This window comes from Lissotriton helveticus, chromosome 3_1, assembly GCF_964261635.1.
Source record: "Lissotriton helveticus chromosome 3_1, aLisHel1.1, whole genome shotgun sequence".
Lineage (NCBI taxonomy): Eukaryota > Metazoa > Chordata > Amphibia > Caudata > Salamandridae > Lissotriton > Lissotriton helveticus.
The window spans coordinates 417,858,905-417,872,859 of record NC_136061.1 but is presented as its reverse complement, the minus strand read 5'-3'; the positions used below and the strand labels follow the sequence as shown (position 1 = coordinate 417,872,859).

The 13,955-nt window shown below is 46.4% G+C and overlaps 1 protein-coding gene across 2 annotated transcripts in view; it reads left to right on the top strand.

The window, feature by feature from the left end:
• Positions 1 to 13,955, top strand: part of WDR12 (WD repeat domain 12) — a 289,880-nt gene that overhangs the window by 156,349 nt on the left and 119,576 nt on the right. For both annotated transcript variants that reach the window (XM_078680243.1, XM_078680244.1), the window contains one exon: positions 8,594 to 8,748. In XM_078680243.1, the coding sequence (XP_078536369.1) occupies positions 8,594 to 8,748 (155 nt within the window). The remainder of the gene's footprint in view (positions 1 to 8,593; positions 8,749 to 13,955) is intronic.

Genomic DNA, 13,955 nt, shown 5'->3' with positions numbered 1-13,955 from the left:
GAAACATAATCATCTCGGGGCTTACCTCTAGGCTGCAGTGGAACATGTCATTCAGGACCGTACCATTTTCTTCCCAGAACTGGTGAATACTGGGACATATCGCAAACACATGAAGATCATTCCTGATCAGTTTGTACTTCCTGCAGCACACCTTTGACCCTTGCAACTGAGACATTCTCCTATGAGTCCAAAACGCTCTATGAAGGCAGAGCAACTGATTTCTTTTTAAAAAGGCAGGTCTTGCTGTACTATATAGATACTTGCCATGGATGATTTAACTGTAAGTTCGAAAAGTGCTCTCCCAATTGCGTCTCAGGCAGGCGGAAGTCTGCCAATAATGTGCAAAATTAACCAGTACTGCCCTGACACCTCTATATTTCGTGGATGCCCATTCACCAGCCAATCTTCCAGCTCATTTGTGCCACTCTCCTATTCCCCCATAGCCCGATCCCAGCTATCTAGCTATCCAGCTGTTTGAATTCAAATATGGAGATGGAACCCCTGGTCATTGACTGCAGCGCCTCCCATGAGCAAACCCCCTCCCCCCCCGATGTAGCTGCCCCATTCTAGGTTTCCCACCTCATTTAGCCTGTCCTTCATACACTCAAGTGTCCCTGGGGAGTTTATTTATTTATTTGTGTATTTTGTAAAGCGCGCAGCTGCCCCAACGGGGCGTCCCGGCGCTAATGAATCTAGAAGCAGTGGGCATATGAAACAGATTATAGTTCAAAAAGATGGGTTTTGAGGGCCTTGCGGAATAGAGATTCAGATTGACAGGCTCGGAGGGGCAAAGGGAGCTTATTCCATTGCTGAGAGGCTCAAACTTCTAAACTTTTCCCTCCCTTTCGATTTCTCTTAAACCTAGGAGTGACTAGGAGAAGCTGGGAGTTTGAGCGCAGTGATCTAGCGTTGTGATAAGGACGTAAGCAGGTTTTTAGACAAGCCGGGCCTATGCCCTGCGTAGCCCTGTAAGCAAATGTCATGGCTTTAAATTGACATCTTTTACTTATGGGCAGCCAGTGCAATTTACGGAGATGCGGGGTAATATGATGTCTGAGAGGAATACCCTCCACCAAACGAGCAGCCGCATTCTGGACCGTCTGAAGTCTGTTACACAGACCGGCCGAAATGCCTACATACAGTGCATTGGCGTAATCGAGATGGGAGGTTATCAGGGCGTGAACCACTGTTTTTCGACAGTCAGTGGGCAGATAAGTAATGAGTCTTTTTATTGTTCTGATCTTTGCAAAACAGGATCCTGCTACAGTTTGCACCTGGGCTTCGAAGGTAAGCTGGTTATCCCAGCGAACCCCGAGGTTCCGTACTGAGTCTTTTGGTACAGGGGCTTGACTCAAGTCGTCCAGCCACCATAGATTGGATGACAATGGGGATGGTATGTTAAAAAACAGAACCTCTGTTTTCCCCGCATTAAGCTTGAGGGAATTTGAGTCCATCTATCTTGATATGTTCCTGAGGCAGGTTTTCATTAGATCGAATGCCTTGGCAGTGGGCTCTTCGAAGGTAAAAAGGGGCTGGATATCATCCGCATAGGAAGTGGTTTTAACTCCAGCCTGGGCAATCATTTCAGCCAACGGGGTGAAATAGACATTAAAGAGGAGCGGGCTTAGGGAAGAGCCCTGAGGAACTCCCCACTTGAGTGGTCTGGCAAGGGATGTATAAGGGGGAGTATAAACCTGCTGAGTGCGTTCAGATAAAAAAGAAGCGATCCACTTCAGCACAGTACCCCCTATTCCCAGAGTAGCCAGTCTTTTCAGCAGGATCTTATGAGAGACGGTGTTGAATGCTGCTGAAAGATCAAGCAGCACCAACACCGCCCTCGATCCCTGATCCAGTGTCCATCTCACAGAGTCAGCCATTTCGATCAGTGCCGACTCCGTGCTGTGACCAGACCGGAAACCGTGCTGAGTCTCATGCAGGAGTCCATTGGCCTCTATGTAATTGGCAAGTTGGGAATGAGCCCGTTTTTCCAGGACCTTTGCCGGGGCAGGTAGAAGGGAAATCGGTCTGTAATTACTTGGATTGTCCGGGTCTGCATTAAGTTTCTTTAGAATAGGAATCAGGGAGGCATGTTTCCATTTGTCAGGAAACTTTCCCATTTTCAAGGAATCATTCCAGATGGAATTGAGGAGGGGATTAAGAAGTGTTGCTAGTGTCTTATATTGCTTAGCCAGCCAAGGATCATTAGGTGATCCGGATTTACATTTCCGTAATTCAGCAAGAGTGACTTCTTCTGATGCGTCTTCAAACTCTGTATCTACTTCCTCCCTCTGTTTGAGACTGCTAGTAGTGGGGAAGGAGGCATATATAGTTTCTATTTTTTCCTCGAAATAATCAGAGAGTTTATTACAGAAAGACTGGGTGGCTGGCAGACTCCTATTCGTTGCTTGAGGGTCCGTAAAAGATCTGACAATATTAAAGATCTCCTGGCCCCATTATTGGCTTTATTAATTCTATTGGCCAGATAGTCCCTTTTGTGTTCCACAATTGATCTGCGATACTCCTTTAAGGCAGCTCTATAAATAGATTTGCTCTCAATGGAGTACTTTTGCCTCCAGATTCGTTCGAGAGCTTTACATGATGCTTTTTCCTGACGAAGAGCATCAGAATACTTCGGGGTTGATGAGTGACCTATAGGTTTTAATGGGCTTCGATGGAGCAAGTGATTCCATTGCCTGGCCTAACCAGTTATCTAGGTTGGCAATGCGAGAATTCAAATCTGGGGCGCCGGATGGGGCTGTGAGTTTTTTAAATGTTTTTTGGAGCGATTCCAGAGTAATGCGACTCCAGTTTCTACCTGAGGTCTTAGGGATTATGGTAGGCCTATCTGAATGTGGTAACTCAATCGTGAAGGAGATAAGAAAATGGTCTGACCAAATCACCGGCGTGGAGTTGGTGATCTGGATATTGGTAAGATTAGTACAAATGAGGTCAAGGGTGTGACCTGCTTTGTGCGTGGGCCACTCCACCAATTGATTCAAACTACATGCTGCGAGCGTCGATAGAAAACATTTACTGTGAGAACTAGTCTCATCGTCCACATGCAGATTGAAATCTCTTAAGGCTGTGAAATTAGCATAACGGGTACTGGCCTGAATAATATAGTCCGCCAGGGCTGGCAGATGAGTAATGCTGGAACCAGGGGGGCGATAGATCAAGAGTCCTGAGCAAGAAATAGATGCGGATAGCTTAATACAGAAAAGCAATCCCTCACTGTTGTCAATTTGCTCATACGAGGGGATTATAACTGGCCAGTCAGATTTATGAATGAGTGCTACCCCACCTCCCTGTTTGCCATTAGATCGATTGGCACAAATGATGTTATAGCCATCAGGGATGGCTAATGTGATGGCAGGGTTAGTAGTTTCATTCCGCCAAGTTTCCTTAAGGAAAACAAGATCCCATTTGTTGTCCTGAAGAGACTGCCAGATGTCAATGGCATGTCTGGATAGCGATCTACAGTTGATCAATGCCGCTCTAAGGGACACAGATGATCCAGCTCCTCTAGAAAAAGCAGAGCACCGAATGTGAGAGTGATTCCCCCTTGACTCATAATTGATAAGATGGAATTCACAATCTTTGCAGGCAAAATCTGAGCTCCAGGAATTCAATGAGAGCAAAGGACCACCATGGCATCGCATGGGTCTCAATGCGAGCAACTCCGCCCTACTATATACCCCAGTCGTATCGCTAATCAAACGCACAGGGGGACCGGACCCGGTCGCGTCTTAATCGCGGACGAGCGGGCCGCCGGCGCGCCCGCTGCGCGGCCGAGTAATGACGGCCATTTCTAGATGGAGAAAGGCGGGAGGGGCTGGGCAACTGGAGCGTCAACCCTCCACTTCCCCCAAGATGGCGGCTGGGTGTATCCGGACCTCCACGACAGCGCCTAATCGGCTGTGCGGTGCCTAGGGAAGGAGTGTAGCCTCACAGAATGTGAACGTGGAGTCCCAGATCGGTGGAAATTTACTATAATACAGCAATTTTGTTGCTAGCCTGATCTGTGCCCATAGAAACCCCGCTGCCTGCAAAACCTTCAACCTCAACTTTTGAAGTATCTCATATCTCCAAACTTATACAAAACCTTTTTTTCTCCCCCTACCACCTTCAACATTTCTCCTAAGCAGATGATTACCTTCTACATCGTCAAGTCTGTCAGCAGGGACCTAAAATGTTTAAGCTGATAGTGCCAAGCATAAAGTTGAAAGTCTGGCAACGTGATGCCTCTTTTAACGCGTTTCCTTTTCGAGTTTTGTCCTCGAAATTTTTGCCCCTTCAGAGGCCCATATGAGAGTTTATTCTCCTGTGAAGCCTGGCTAGACATAATTTCCTAAAGTGTAGTGGTATTGTAATTTAATGAAAAGCAAATTTGGGTAAACAAGAAATCTTAATTAGATTCGCTCTACCCGATCATATTATTTAGTAAATGTGACCAGCTTATTAAAAGCCTATTTGTTTCCACGATGCCTTCTAGCTCTCCCCAAATTTAGCTCTGTATCAGAAAATCTACCCAAATTACTCTGGCTGCCATTCGTAAAGAGAATACGTTTCAAGACACTATGCCTAGCACATAAAATTCTCACTAAGCAAGCCCCTTCTATCCTTCTCAGCCTACTTCTGTCATACTTACCACGACAAATGTTGCTATCAGCAGATCTGTGCTTAGCATGCATTCCCCGAGTCAAAAGAGCACGAGCTGGGGGCCGCTCTTTCAAGGTGCTGGCAGCTACACGATGGAACTCATTACCTGTATCCATCAGAATTATTGACCAACCTCCTGGCCTATAGAAAGGCTATAAAAACTTGGATCTTCCTGAACTAATTTGACAGTCTCTGTGCTCAACATCCAGCACTCACTTGACCTGTATTTTGGATCTTTTAGCGCTGGGATGCCCCGTCGCTGGGGCAGCCATGCGCTGTACAAATTCCCCTTACATTACTCTGTAAAAATGTAATTCCGCAATTTTATGCAGATTACAGCTAATTTTAATGTCCAGATAATTTAGTTCTCTTTTTATAAAACAATTTTCCTATTCCATATTCCACACCATGATTTCTGTTTTTGATGGGTTTGCCTCATACCCGGACATTTTCCTAAAGCCTGAAGTCAAACGTTTCAAACTTTCCAGAGTGGAGCCTAACTCTACTGTATAGATCATCATGTCACCAGCATGCAAAGAGTTCTTTTTTGCCCAAGAGCCACACGTAAAGGGCTTAACAGCCCTCTCCTTTCTGATCCTACTGGCTAGGGACTCAATATACAGATTCAATAGAAACGGGGATAACGGGCACCCCTGCCTAGTCCCTCTTGATATTTTAAAGCTTGCAGTTAAATTGCCATTTAACACAATCTTTGCTGAGGGTGCCTTCTAGATCTCCCATATCGACCCCGCCCCCGGAACTTATCCCCCAGATTGTAATGACCTACAAGGGTGTTCAGGTATTGCCAGTTCACCATGTCAAATATTTTGGTGGCATCCAACATAACTGCAAGTGGTGCCTTTTTTGCCACAGCCAGGTCTATAGTCCCAATCATCTAATGTGTCAATTCCTGCCTATGTCTCCCCTTCATAAACCACTACAATGATCCTCCTATCACCATACTCGGTCTATTGGCCATTAAGTTTGTGAAGAGCTTGTAATCGCAATAAAGGGGGGGAAATAGGTCTATAAGATATGCACAAAGTGGGGTCCTTATCTGGCTTTAGGATTAGAGTAACACTGCCCTGTCTTAGGGAGGGGAGCACCTTCTTCTAGACTCCCCCAAATAGCTCAGTCAGAAAAGGGGTGATAATCTTCCCTAAAGCCTTGTAAAATTCCATGGGGAGCCCATACTGTCCTGCAGCCTTCCCTCTATTACCCTTATCTATTGTCAGCTGGACCTCTGCATGGGCAATCCTTTAATTTTCAAGCTACTTTTTCCTCTTCTGAGAGTTTTATTGTTGGGCCCCCCTCTAACCACTCTTTGACCTGCTCCTCTGATAGATTCAAGTCCTCTGTTTACAGGGAGACAAACATATCCCAAAATGCATATTCCACCTCCAGATTCTTCGTTAGAAGTTTCCCTGTAGCCCTACAATTGACCTCCCTCACCAAGTCCGCCTTGGTCTTCCACGCTAGACATTTTCCTGCATTTTCACTACATTTGAAATGCTCATCTCCCTTCTAGCTCTTACTCTGGATTCAAAAACAGCCTCTAACCTGAGCTTCCAATCTTGAATTTCATGTAATAAAGCCTCACTAGGCTCCTCTGCGGGTTCTCCCAGAGATTCCTTTCTAGGAGAGCGATCTCCTATTGTAACTCCACCACTACCTTTTTTTAACTCTATTTTTCTGCGCAGAAATACTAATCGATGCACCTCTATTGAAAGCCTTAAAGGCATCCCATACTTCATGCAGTTGTCTTGAACTGGTATTGGTCTCCAAAAACTCTGGTGCCTTCCCTCTTAATCTATCTACCACCTCCTGGTCCACTAATAAAGCACGGTTTAGAGTTTGACCTGACTCAGTCCTCAGATCTAACATCACAGCAGCATGGTCCAACAAATGGCTGCTAGATGTCTTACTTCCAGAATATGTTTCTGAATAACCTGTTCCACCAAAAAGTAGTCAATCCTGGGTGAATGCTTATATTTCTTATTATGGTATGTATACCCTTGCTCTTTGCCAGCCCTTACTCTCCAAATGTCACACAAGCCTAACTGTTACATGAAACTCTTTATATATTATTGCATTTCATACATAATGCAGACCTACTGTTACCTGACCTACCCATTGAATTATAAGACACAGTGTTCAAATCATCAGACGTTATTAATGAGTGAGGATTTCCTTCATGTTCTGGGCACAGATTTTGCAGGGGTACTACATTATCCACATTTAGGCTGTAATATCGCACCAAAGTGTAACGGTGATCAGCTATCCTTAATGTTACCATAACCCATCTACTCTTCCTATCCGATTTACAATCCTTAAGTGAAATCACCAACTGCTTTTTGATCAGAATAACCACTCCTTTTGTGTGACAGGTTTGATCTGTACATACAAACTGCTGGACCCATTTCTGAGACCCAAACATCTCCAAAGTCTCAACTTTCGTCAGGTGAGCTTCCTGCAGAATAATTACCTGAGCTGGTGACCCCCTCAGATATTGAAATATATTCTGGTCCTTCTATTCCATACACGGAATCCATTAAAATTCCAGGCTAAATTGTGTACTTTATTAATGGCTATTCCCATTCCCGCATTTTCCCCACTATGCTCCCCACCCAGTGTTTCTTTTCTCTACCCCCCAAAAACTCCTTCCCCCGGAGAACCTTACTGGCTGGATAAGTCATATTTGGGAAAGTGTCAGGATGTGACGTGGGATCACTAAGAGAGAAAACAAATGCAAAAAAAGTGACTTTTTTTTTTAAACAAAGGCAGCAAATGCTATTGAATTTAGCAAACTGACCTATATATTATTAGGTGATTCACAAAAAAGCATATTGCAGGGGTCTAATATTCATTAGAAAGGTCGCAGTTTGTCGTCCCTGTAATTGGCTGCAACCTGTGATCTACCTAATGAATAATAGTCCCCCTGCAATGTAGTCAAGTGTTTGTGACAGGAATTGCAGTTGCAAGCAGTTGATGCATTAAATAACAAATACCTCCCTATTGTGCCCTTTCCAAATTCTGTCTGGCCTTGAGAACATAATATACGAGCAGGAAACATTTTTCAAACACATAAAATGGGATTTGTTCATTAGAAATGGCCTTTTGCGGCTGCAAACCATGCACATTTACAAATCACAGGGTTTGCAACCTGAGAAGGGCTTTGTGCATCTTGCCCTATGTGATTAGAGGACTTGTGTTCCTCCACTGCTTGAGCTCAGCACACTAGTTTTTTCTTTATCTTTTAGCATTCCATTGGAGAGCATCTGTTTTTTTGCTCTCTCCCTTGTGTGCTTCTTTTCTCCTCAAATCCCCCTGCTTTCAAAGTTGCTTCCAACCCACAGCCACACCATTCCTTCCCTACCTGTTTTTTCCAGCAGTTTAAAAAAAAAAAGGTTTGAAACCCCTTCTCCTGTTTCTGATCCTCCTCTGCCCCCGCCATCTAGTCCCTCGGCTGCATCGGCCCCACCTGCTCCTTCTTTGTTCCCTCACCCATCTCAGTTCTTTCTTTTTGTGAGCCCAGCAGCTGCAATTTTCTAGCGGGCTGCCCTATTTTTCCCTCCTCATGATTGGCATCTGCCATCTTGGAACAACAAAGTTAAAATAAAAAAAGCTGCTGCATCATCACACATGCATGTGATATGTGGTAATGCACACACATGTACATTTTTGTTTTGCTTGTACCATTCAGCATAAGCAATGATCACTTTATTTGTTTAACAACTGCAAAAATACAAAACATACTACTATTTTAAAACGAGGTAAACCACAATGATAGCTACTGTTTATGAGGGGAAGAGGAAAGGTAAATGGGGATGAGAAACACCACCGTCCCCATAATTTAAAGATCAGTAAATCAATATAGAATTATTAGTGTTTTTTGACATTTGCGCATGTCTTATGTTCTTTTGCTTTCCTCCAGACAGCCTCTCGTGCGTGTTGCTCACAGCCTCCATGGACCAAACTATTCTGCTCTGGGAGTGGAACGCGGAGAGAAACAAGGTAAAAGCACTCCACTGTTGCCGTGGCCACGGCGGGAGCGTAGATGCCATTGCAGTGGACGGCTCAAGAACCAAAGTGAGTACCAAGGGAATTTCTTATACCCGCCATTTGATTGCTTGCATCTTTACCCAGGTTGTTTACATGAGATGTCTGGAAAGGATATTAAAGCAGTGTCTCTAGGGCATTGAAGTAGCAAAATGTAGCACCCTGTGAATCTTGCACTGCTGCTGCCCATATTGTAATTGTTCTCTTTTGTCTTTGTTTTCTCTCCTGTTTAAAACGGATGTGAGGGAGACTCTAATCTCTCCCCTCCAACCATTGTGCACCCCTCCTTGGGTGGCAAATGTCATCTGCTTTCTTAAATTAACTTATCCTGCACTCTAAATTACCTACCAAACACCATGGATGTGAGCACTTATTCCACGCTTCCACCAGCAGGTGCTCCACAGTTTTTTCCCCAAAATGAATTATTTATTTATTTATTTATTTATTTTACAATTCTTTTTATTAAAACAAAGCATCAGTAAAAGAAACAGTACAGAAGAAGAATGTCACATAACACATCACCCACGGGGGTACAGGACTCAAGAGTACATACACGTCAGAAACCTTACGGGGATGGGGGACGTCAAAAACAGCGTTTCTGGGTGGCACACAAATCTCCCCTCTATATTTATTCCAGGGTCCCCATATTGAGGCCCACTTTCGAGGGCAGCCTCTTGCCATAAAAACAGGCTTTTCCCGGAACATGCTCCAATCTAAGTTACTCTTCCAGATCTGAAGGGTGGGAGGCAGTTTGGACCCCCACTGCTGAGCAATGTTCCTTTTCGCTATCATGAAACTCAATGTGACCCACTGTGTCTGTGCGGAGTGAGGGTCGATAGGTTCCCATATGTTAAGGAGGCACCTCCTCGCCTCTGGTAGCAAGGAGACCCCTAAAACCTCATGAATAGTGTTGTGAATGTTACGCCAGTACTCAGCAATATATCGACACTCCCAGATAACATGGAGGAATGTCTCCATGAGACCACACTTCCGTCTACACAATCCGGTATAAGACAGACCCATCTGTACAAGGCGGGGCCCCGTAACATAGACCCTATGTAATATTTTTAATTGAACGAGCCGCAGCCATGCAGGAATAGCAACCACTTTAGGAGAGGACACAGTCGATTGCCAGTCCTCATCATCGAGTTCTATTCCGTCTCGCACCCACTTATCCCTCAACTCGCTAAGTAGGTCCGCCCTGTGATTAATTAGCTTCTTATAGATCAGGGAGATCGTTTTTTTGGGGAGGTGACCATCTAATATTCTATCCTTGAAAAGCGAAGCCTCCGGAAGGTCAGCGTCCACAGGCAGGGCCACCTGTAGTGAATGTCGAATTTGCGCATAGCGAAAATACTCCGATCTTGTATGCTCAAATTCAGCCTGCATGTCCTCAAATGACTTAATCCTCCCCTTGCTCCAGATGTCTTTAATGGTGGAGATTCCTATCAGGTCCCACTTATCAAACCCTCTCGTCTTCCAAAGCTTACCCAGCCGCTCTGAATCAAAAAGTGGGGTAGCTAGGGTCAACTTGTCCCTCCATCCCAAAGAACTCGTGGCATCGTGCCAGATCCGAACAGCATGCTTAGTCGGTACTGTCAAATCTAACTTTGTTGGCTTAGAGTACAATGCCCTAATATATCTGCCTCCAGGCAGAAGCCATCTATCCATGGCATAGCCGGGATCTGCAACGGGGCCGTATTCCCCATGATTGATCACGGCCAGCTGGGCAGCCCAATAGTACCGTTTAATGTCTGGGAGGGCAATGTCTCCATCATACCAGGGGAGCGTCAGCTTTGCTAAAGCGATACGGGGTCTGCCCTTCCATAAGAGGCTACGCTGCAACCCCTCCACCGCATGGAAATTGCTGGCCGGCACTACATCTAGGGAATTCTGAAGGGCATAAAGGAAACGAGGCAGAGGCATCATTTTAAAAAGAGCCGCTCGCCCCAACAAAGAGAGCGGAAGTTTCCTCCAGTTAGCGATGTCACTCCTAAGCCTCTGCAAAGGTGGAAGGGAGATTCTTGGCATACCTGACTACTGGGTCAAGAGAGATGTAAATCCCCAAATACCTGAACCCGTCCGTACTAATCTGAATGGGACAATTACGCGGGGGGATCGGGGGGCTCTCCTTTGAGGACATACAGCAGAGATTTCCCCCAATTAATGGATAGCCCGGAGTTCTTACCAAAACGAGGCCAGGACGTCGCTAGCGACTATTTGGGCGAGTGGCTCAGTGTATAACAGGCGCACCCAGCCAATAAATTCAGGGCCAAATCCAAATTTAGTCAAGACCGCCTACAGATAGGACCATTCTACTGTATCAAAAGCCATGGTTGCATCAAGTGAAGCGATAACGGCAGGTTCCTGCAGGGTGTGGGCCCTGGCTATCATGCCATGCTACCTACATAAATTCAGAGCCGTGTTTCTATGGGGAATAAAGCCCGATTGGTCTGGGTAGATCAGCCCGCTGACCACTTTCACCAGTCTATTGGAGGGAAGCTTGGCCAGAATTGTGGGCTCTGCATTCAATAAAGAAATAGGCCTATAAGAGGCACATGTAGTTTTGGGCTTACCCACCTTATGGATCACCACCACTGACGCAACTCTCTGGTCACTGGGCAAAATCCCATCTTCCTGGGCCTCAACAAACATACCTTTGAGGTAGGGAGCCAGCCTATCGGGTCTGAGCTTATAAAGTTCAATTGGGAGCCCATTTGGTCCCAGCGCCTTCCCTGAATTTAAAGAGCGAATAGCTTGGGCTATTTCGTCAGTTGTGAAGGCACTATCCATAAAATTACGGTCTTCATATGACAGGCAAGGGAGCCGTATGTCCAGAAGCAACATATGAGAGTCCTCCTCCGGTCGATCTGAGACCGAGATATAAACAGTTTGAAAGTATGCCGCAAAGCTATCGACAATACTCTGAGGATCCGTAAGCGAAGCTCCTGTAGGAGAGTAGGGTCTGCTTCCTATGGTCACCCGCACTTTTTGCTTTTGCTTCTCTGGTTTTCGACTTGGATGTGGCTGTGGGCCTGCTGATCAGACCCACAGCCCAGATGCACTCTCTCTAAATTTACAACATGTACTCCAGGTACATACACAATTGGGAATTGGTTCACGTTATCAGCCCCTGTACAAGTGTAACCAAGGCCTACCAGGGGATGCAGCATGTATTATGCCACCCCTGGCTGGCCATCCAAACTGACACAACTGGTTGATCACTCAGCTGGGGCAAGGTCTTGTAATCACCCCTTGCTTAGATATAGTATTCCTATGTCTAACCTTATATATAGACACATATGCACCTATAAGCCACTCCTATGGCAGGCCTTAACAATCCTGAAGGCAGAGTGCTTGGTTTTATATGAGGTGGTGCTCTAGCATGAGCTGAGCCGGTCTGCAGCTTTCGGAACCATGTCCTTATAGCTGTTCTATGATATCGCCATATCATATACTTTTAAGTGCATTATAATCATCGCGGTTAATGCTAACTTTGGTTTGGCTTTATCCAAACATGTCGTGTAAGGTGTCATACGCTTTGGAATACTACCCCCTCGCCAATTCTGGCGACGGAGGTAGCATTCCACCCTTCTAGAGGGAGAAGACGTGCTGTTGCTGACTATCCCGGTTAAAGTTAACCAAAGCCCCAGCTTCACAAAATGGACGCTGCTGCCACCGACCCAAGTCTGACCTCCTGCTGCTGGGAGTCCTTTCAGTCACGGAGGTTTGGACAATAGGTTTCCTGCCTGGGGAGGTGCGAGCCCAGGCAGTGCCTGGAGCACCCTAGGTGCTCCATGCATACCCCGGTTCAAACCGGTTGCAGGGGCACTCCATCCCCAGCTCTGGCACGAAACTGGACAAAGGAAAGGGGGTGTAATCACCCCCCTTCCTGGTCCCACCCATACGAGGGACCTAGAAAGTAATCCAGCCCCTTTTAGTTGTATAAAGGTAGGAGCTGAGTCCTGAGACTTTAGATTAATCCTGAATTGAAACTTGACACGAAACTCTGGACCTTCGACGTTCTGCTGAAGACTGAAGAATCTCCCTTGTGGCCAAGGAGTGACCACCCTGGGCAACCAGGCACCATCCATCAAATCAACGGCTTGCTTTGTCGATGTTCCCGCCGGAACCCGAACACAGAGCCTGACAAGACCCAGACTTCCAGACCTCTGAGACCTCTCTTCACGACTGCAGCATAAGCTGAGATCCGTGGAGGCGACGAGACACGTGGGACCGGACATCTTGGAAAGCCTGCAACTTGCTAACTGTGCAGCTCCTGAGGCATCCTCGAAGCTGGGCACTGGCGATTGAGAGACCCCGAACTGGAGCTCCACCTGCACCGAAGATCAGCCCGCCACACTCCACGAGTTCTGCTTGGGGCCCTTCTGCTTGTGTTCTGCTCGACGCATTGTCCGGTTGCTGGCCCGTTGGCTCGTAGCCTCTGTGAAGACAATCCTTTTGAACCATCTCGTTGGTCTAGTTGCTCCAGACTGGCCCTTGCTTCCCTGCAAAGGTGAAGCACCTCAGACCTTGCTGGTCTGCATCAGAAGCCTTTGTTGTATCCTGCGTGGGTTGCCTTTGCCAAGGCTTATTAACTCCAATCCGGAAGTCAACCCCTCCATCTGCGAGAACCTTCGTGGGACAGCTCGTCTCCAGCACATGTTCGTCGTCGACGCCTCCTGGTCCACGTGGCTGCAAAGACTAGCTTCAAGACAGCACCTGATTGCTCCTCGACATCGTCTGGTTCCATCCTGGTTCCACCTGGTCAATGGCTAGTGACCCAGACTCTGTCCCCTCTGCTTTCAGGTCCTCTTCATCCTAGATCCACCCTTGGATCCACCCGGACATCTTCCTCCTGGTCGCCTGCAGCATCTTTCTCCAAGGCTCCATAGGATTCAACGACGAAACCCGACACATCTTCACACCTATGCACCCGCCGTCCGTGGGTGAGGTAACGCGAGTACTTCGGTGCTCCCAAGGGTATTGACTATCCAAGTGTCTAAGTCTTTAGTTGTTTCCTCCTAGCTAAACCGGAAGTGTCCTAAATCCTTCTAAATCTTACTTCTAAGTTCCCATTGACTTTTCATTGACTCACGCGTGTGTGTAAAGACACTGCACGCACCACCTGTGGGCCTCCTACTCCTAAACTAAGGTTCAGATAGTGTAGCCCCAGCGATTCCCTAGGCCCTAGGCCTTTCCTTTTCTCGTGACGTGGTACTTATACCACTTTCTTA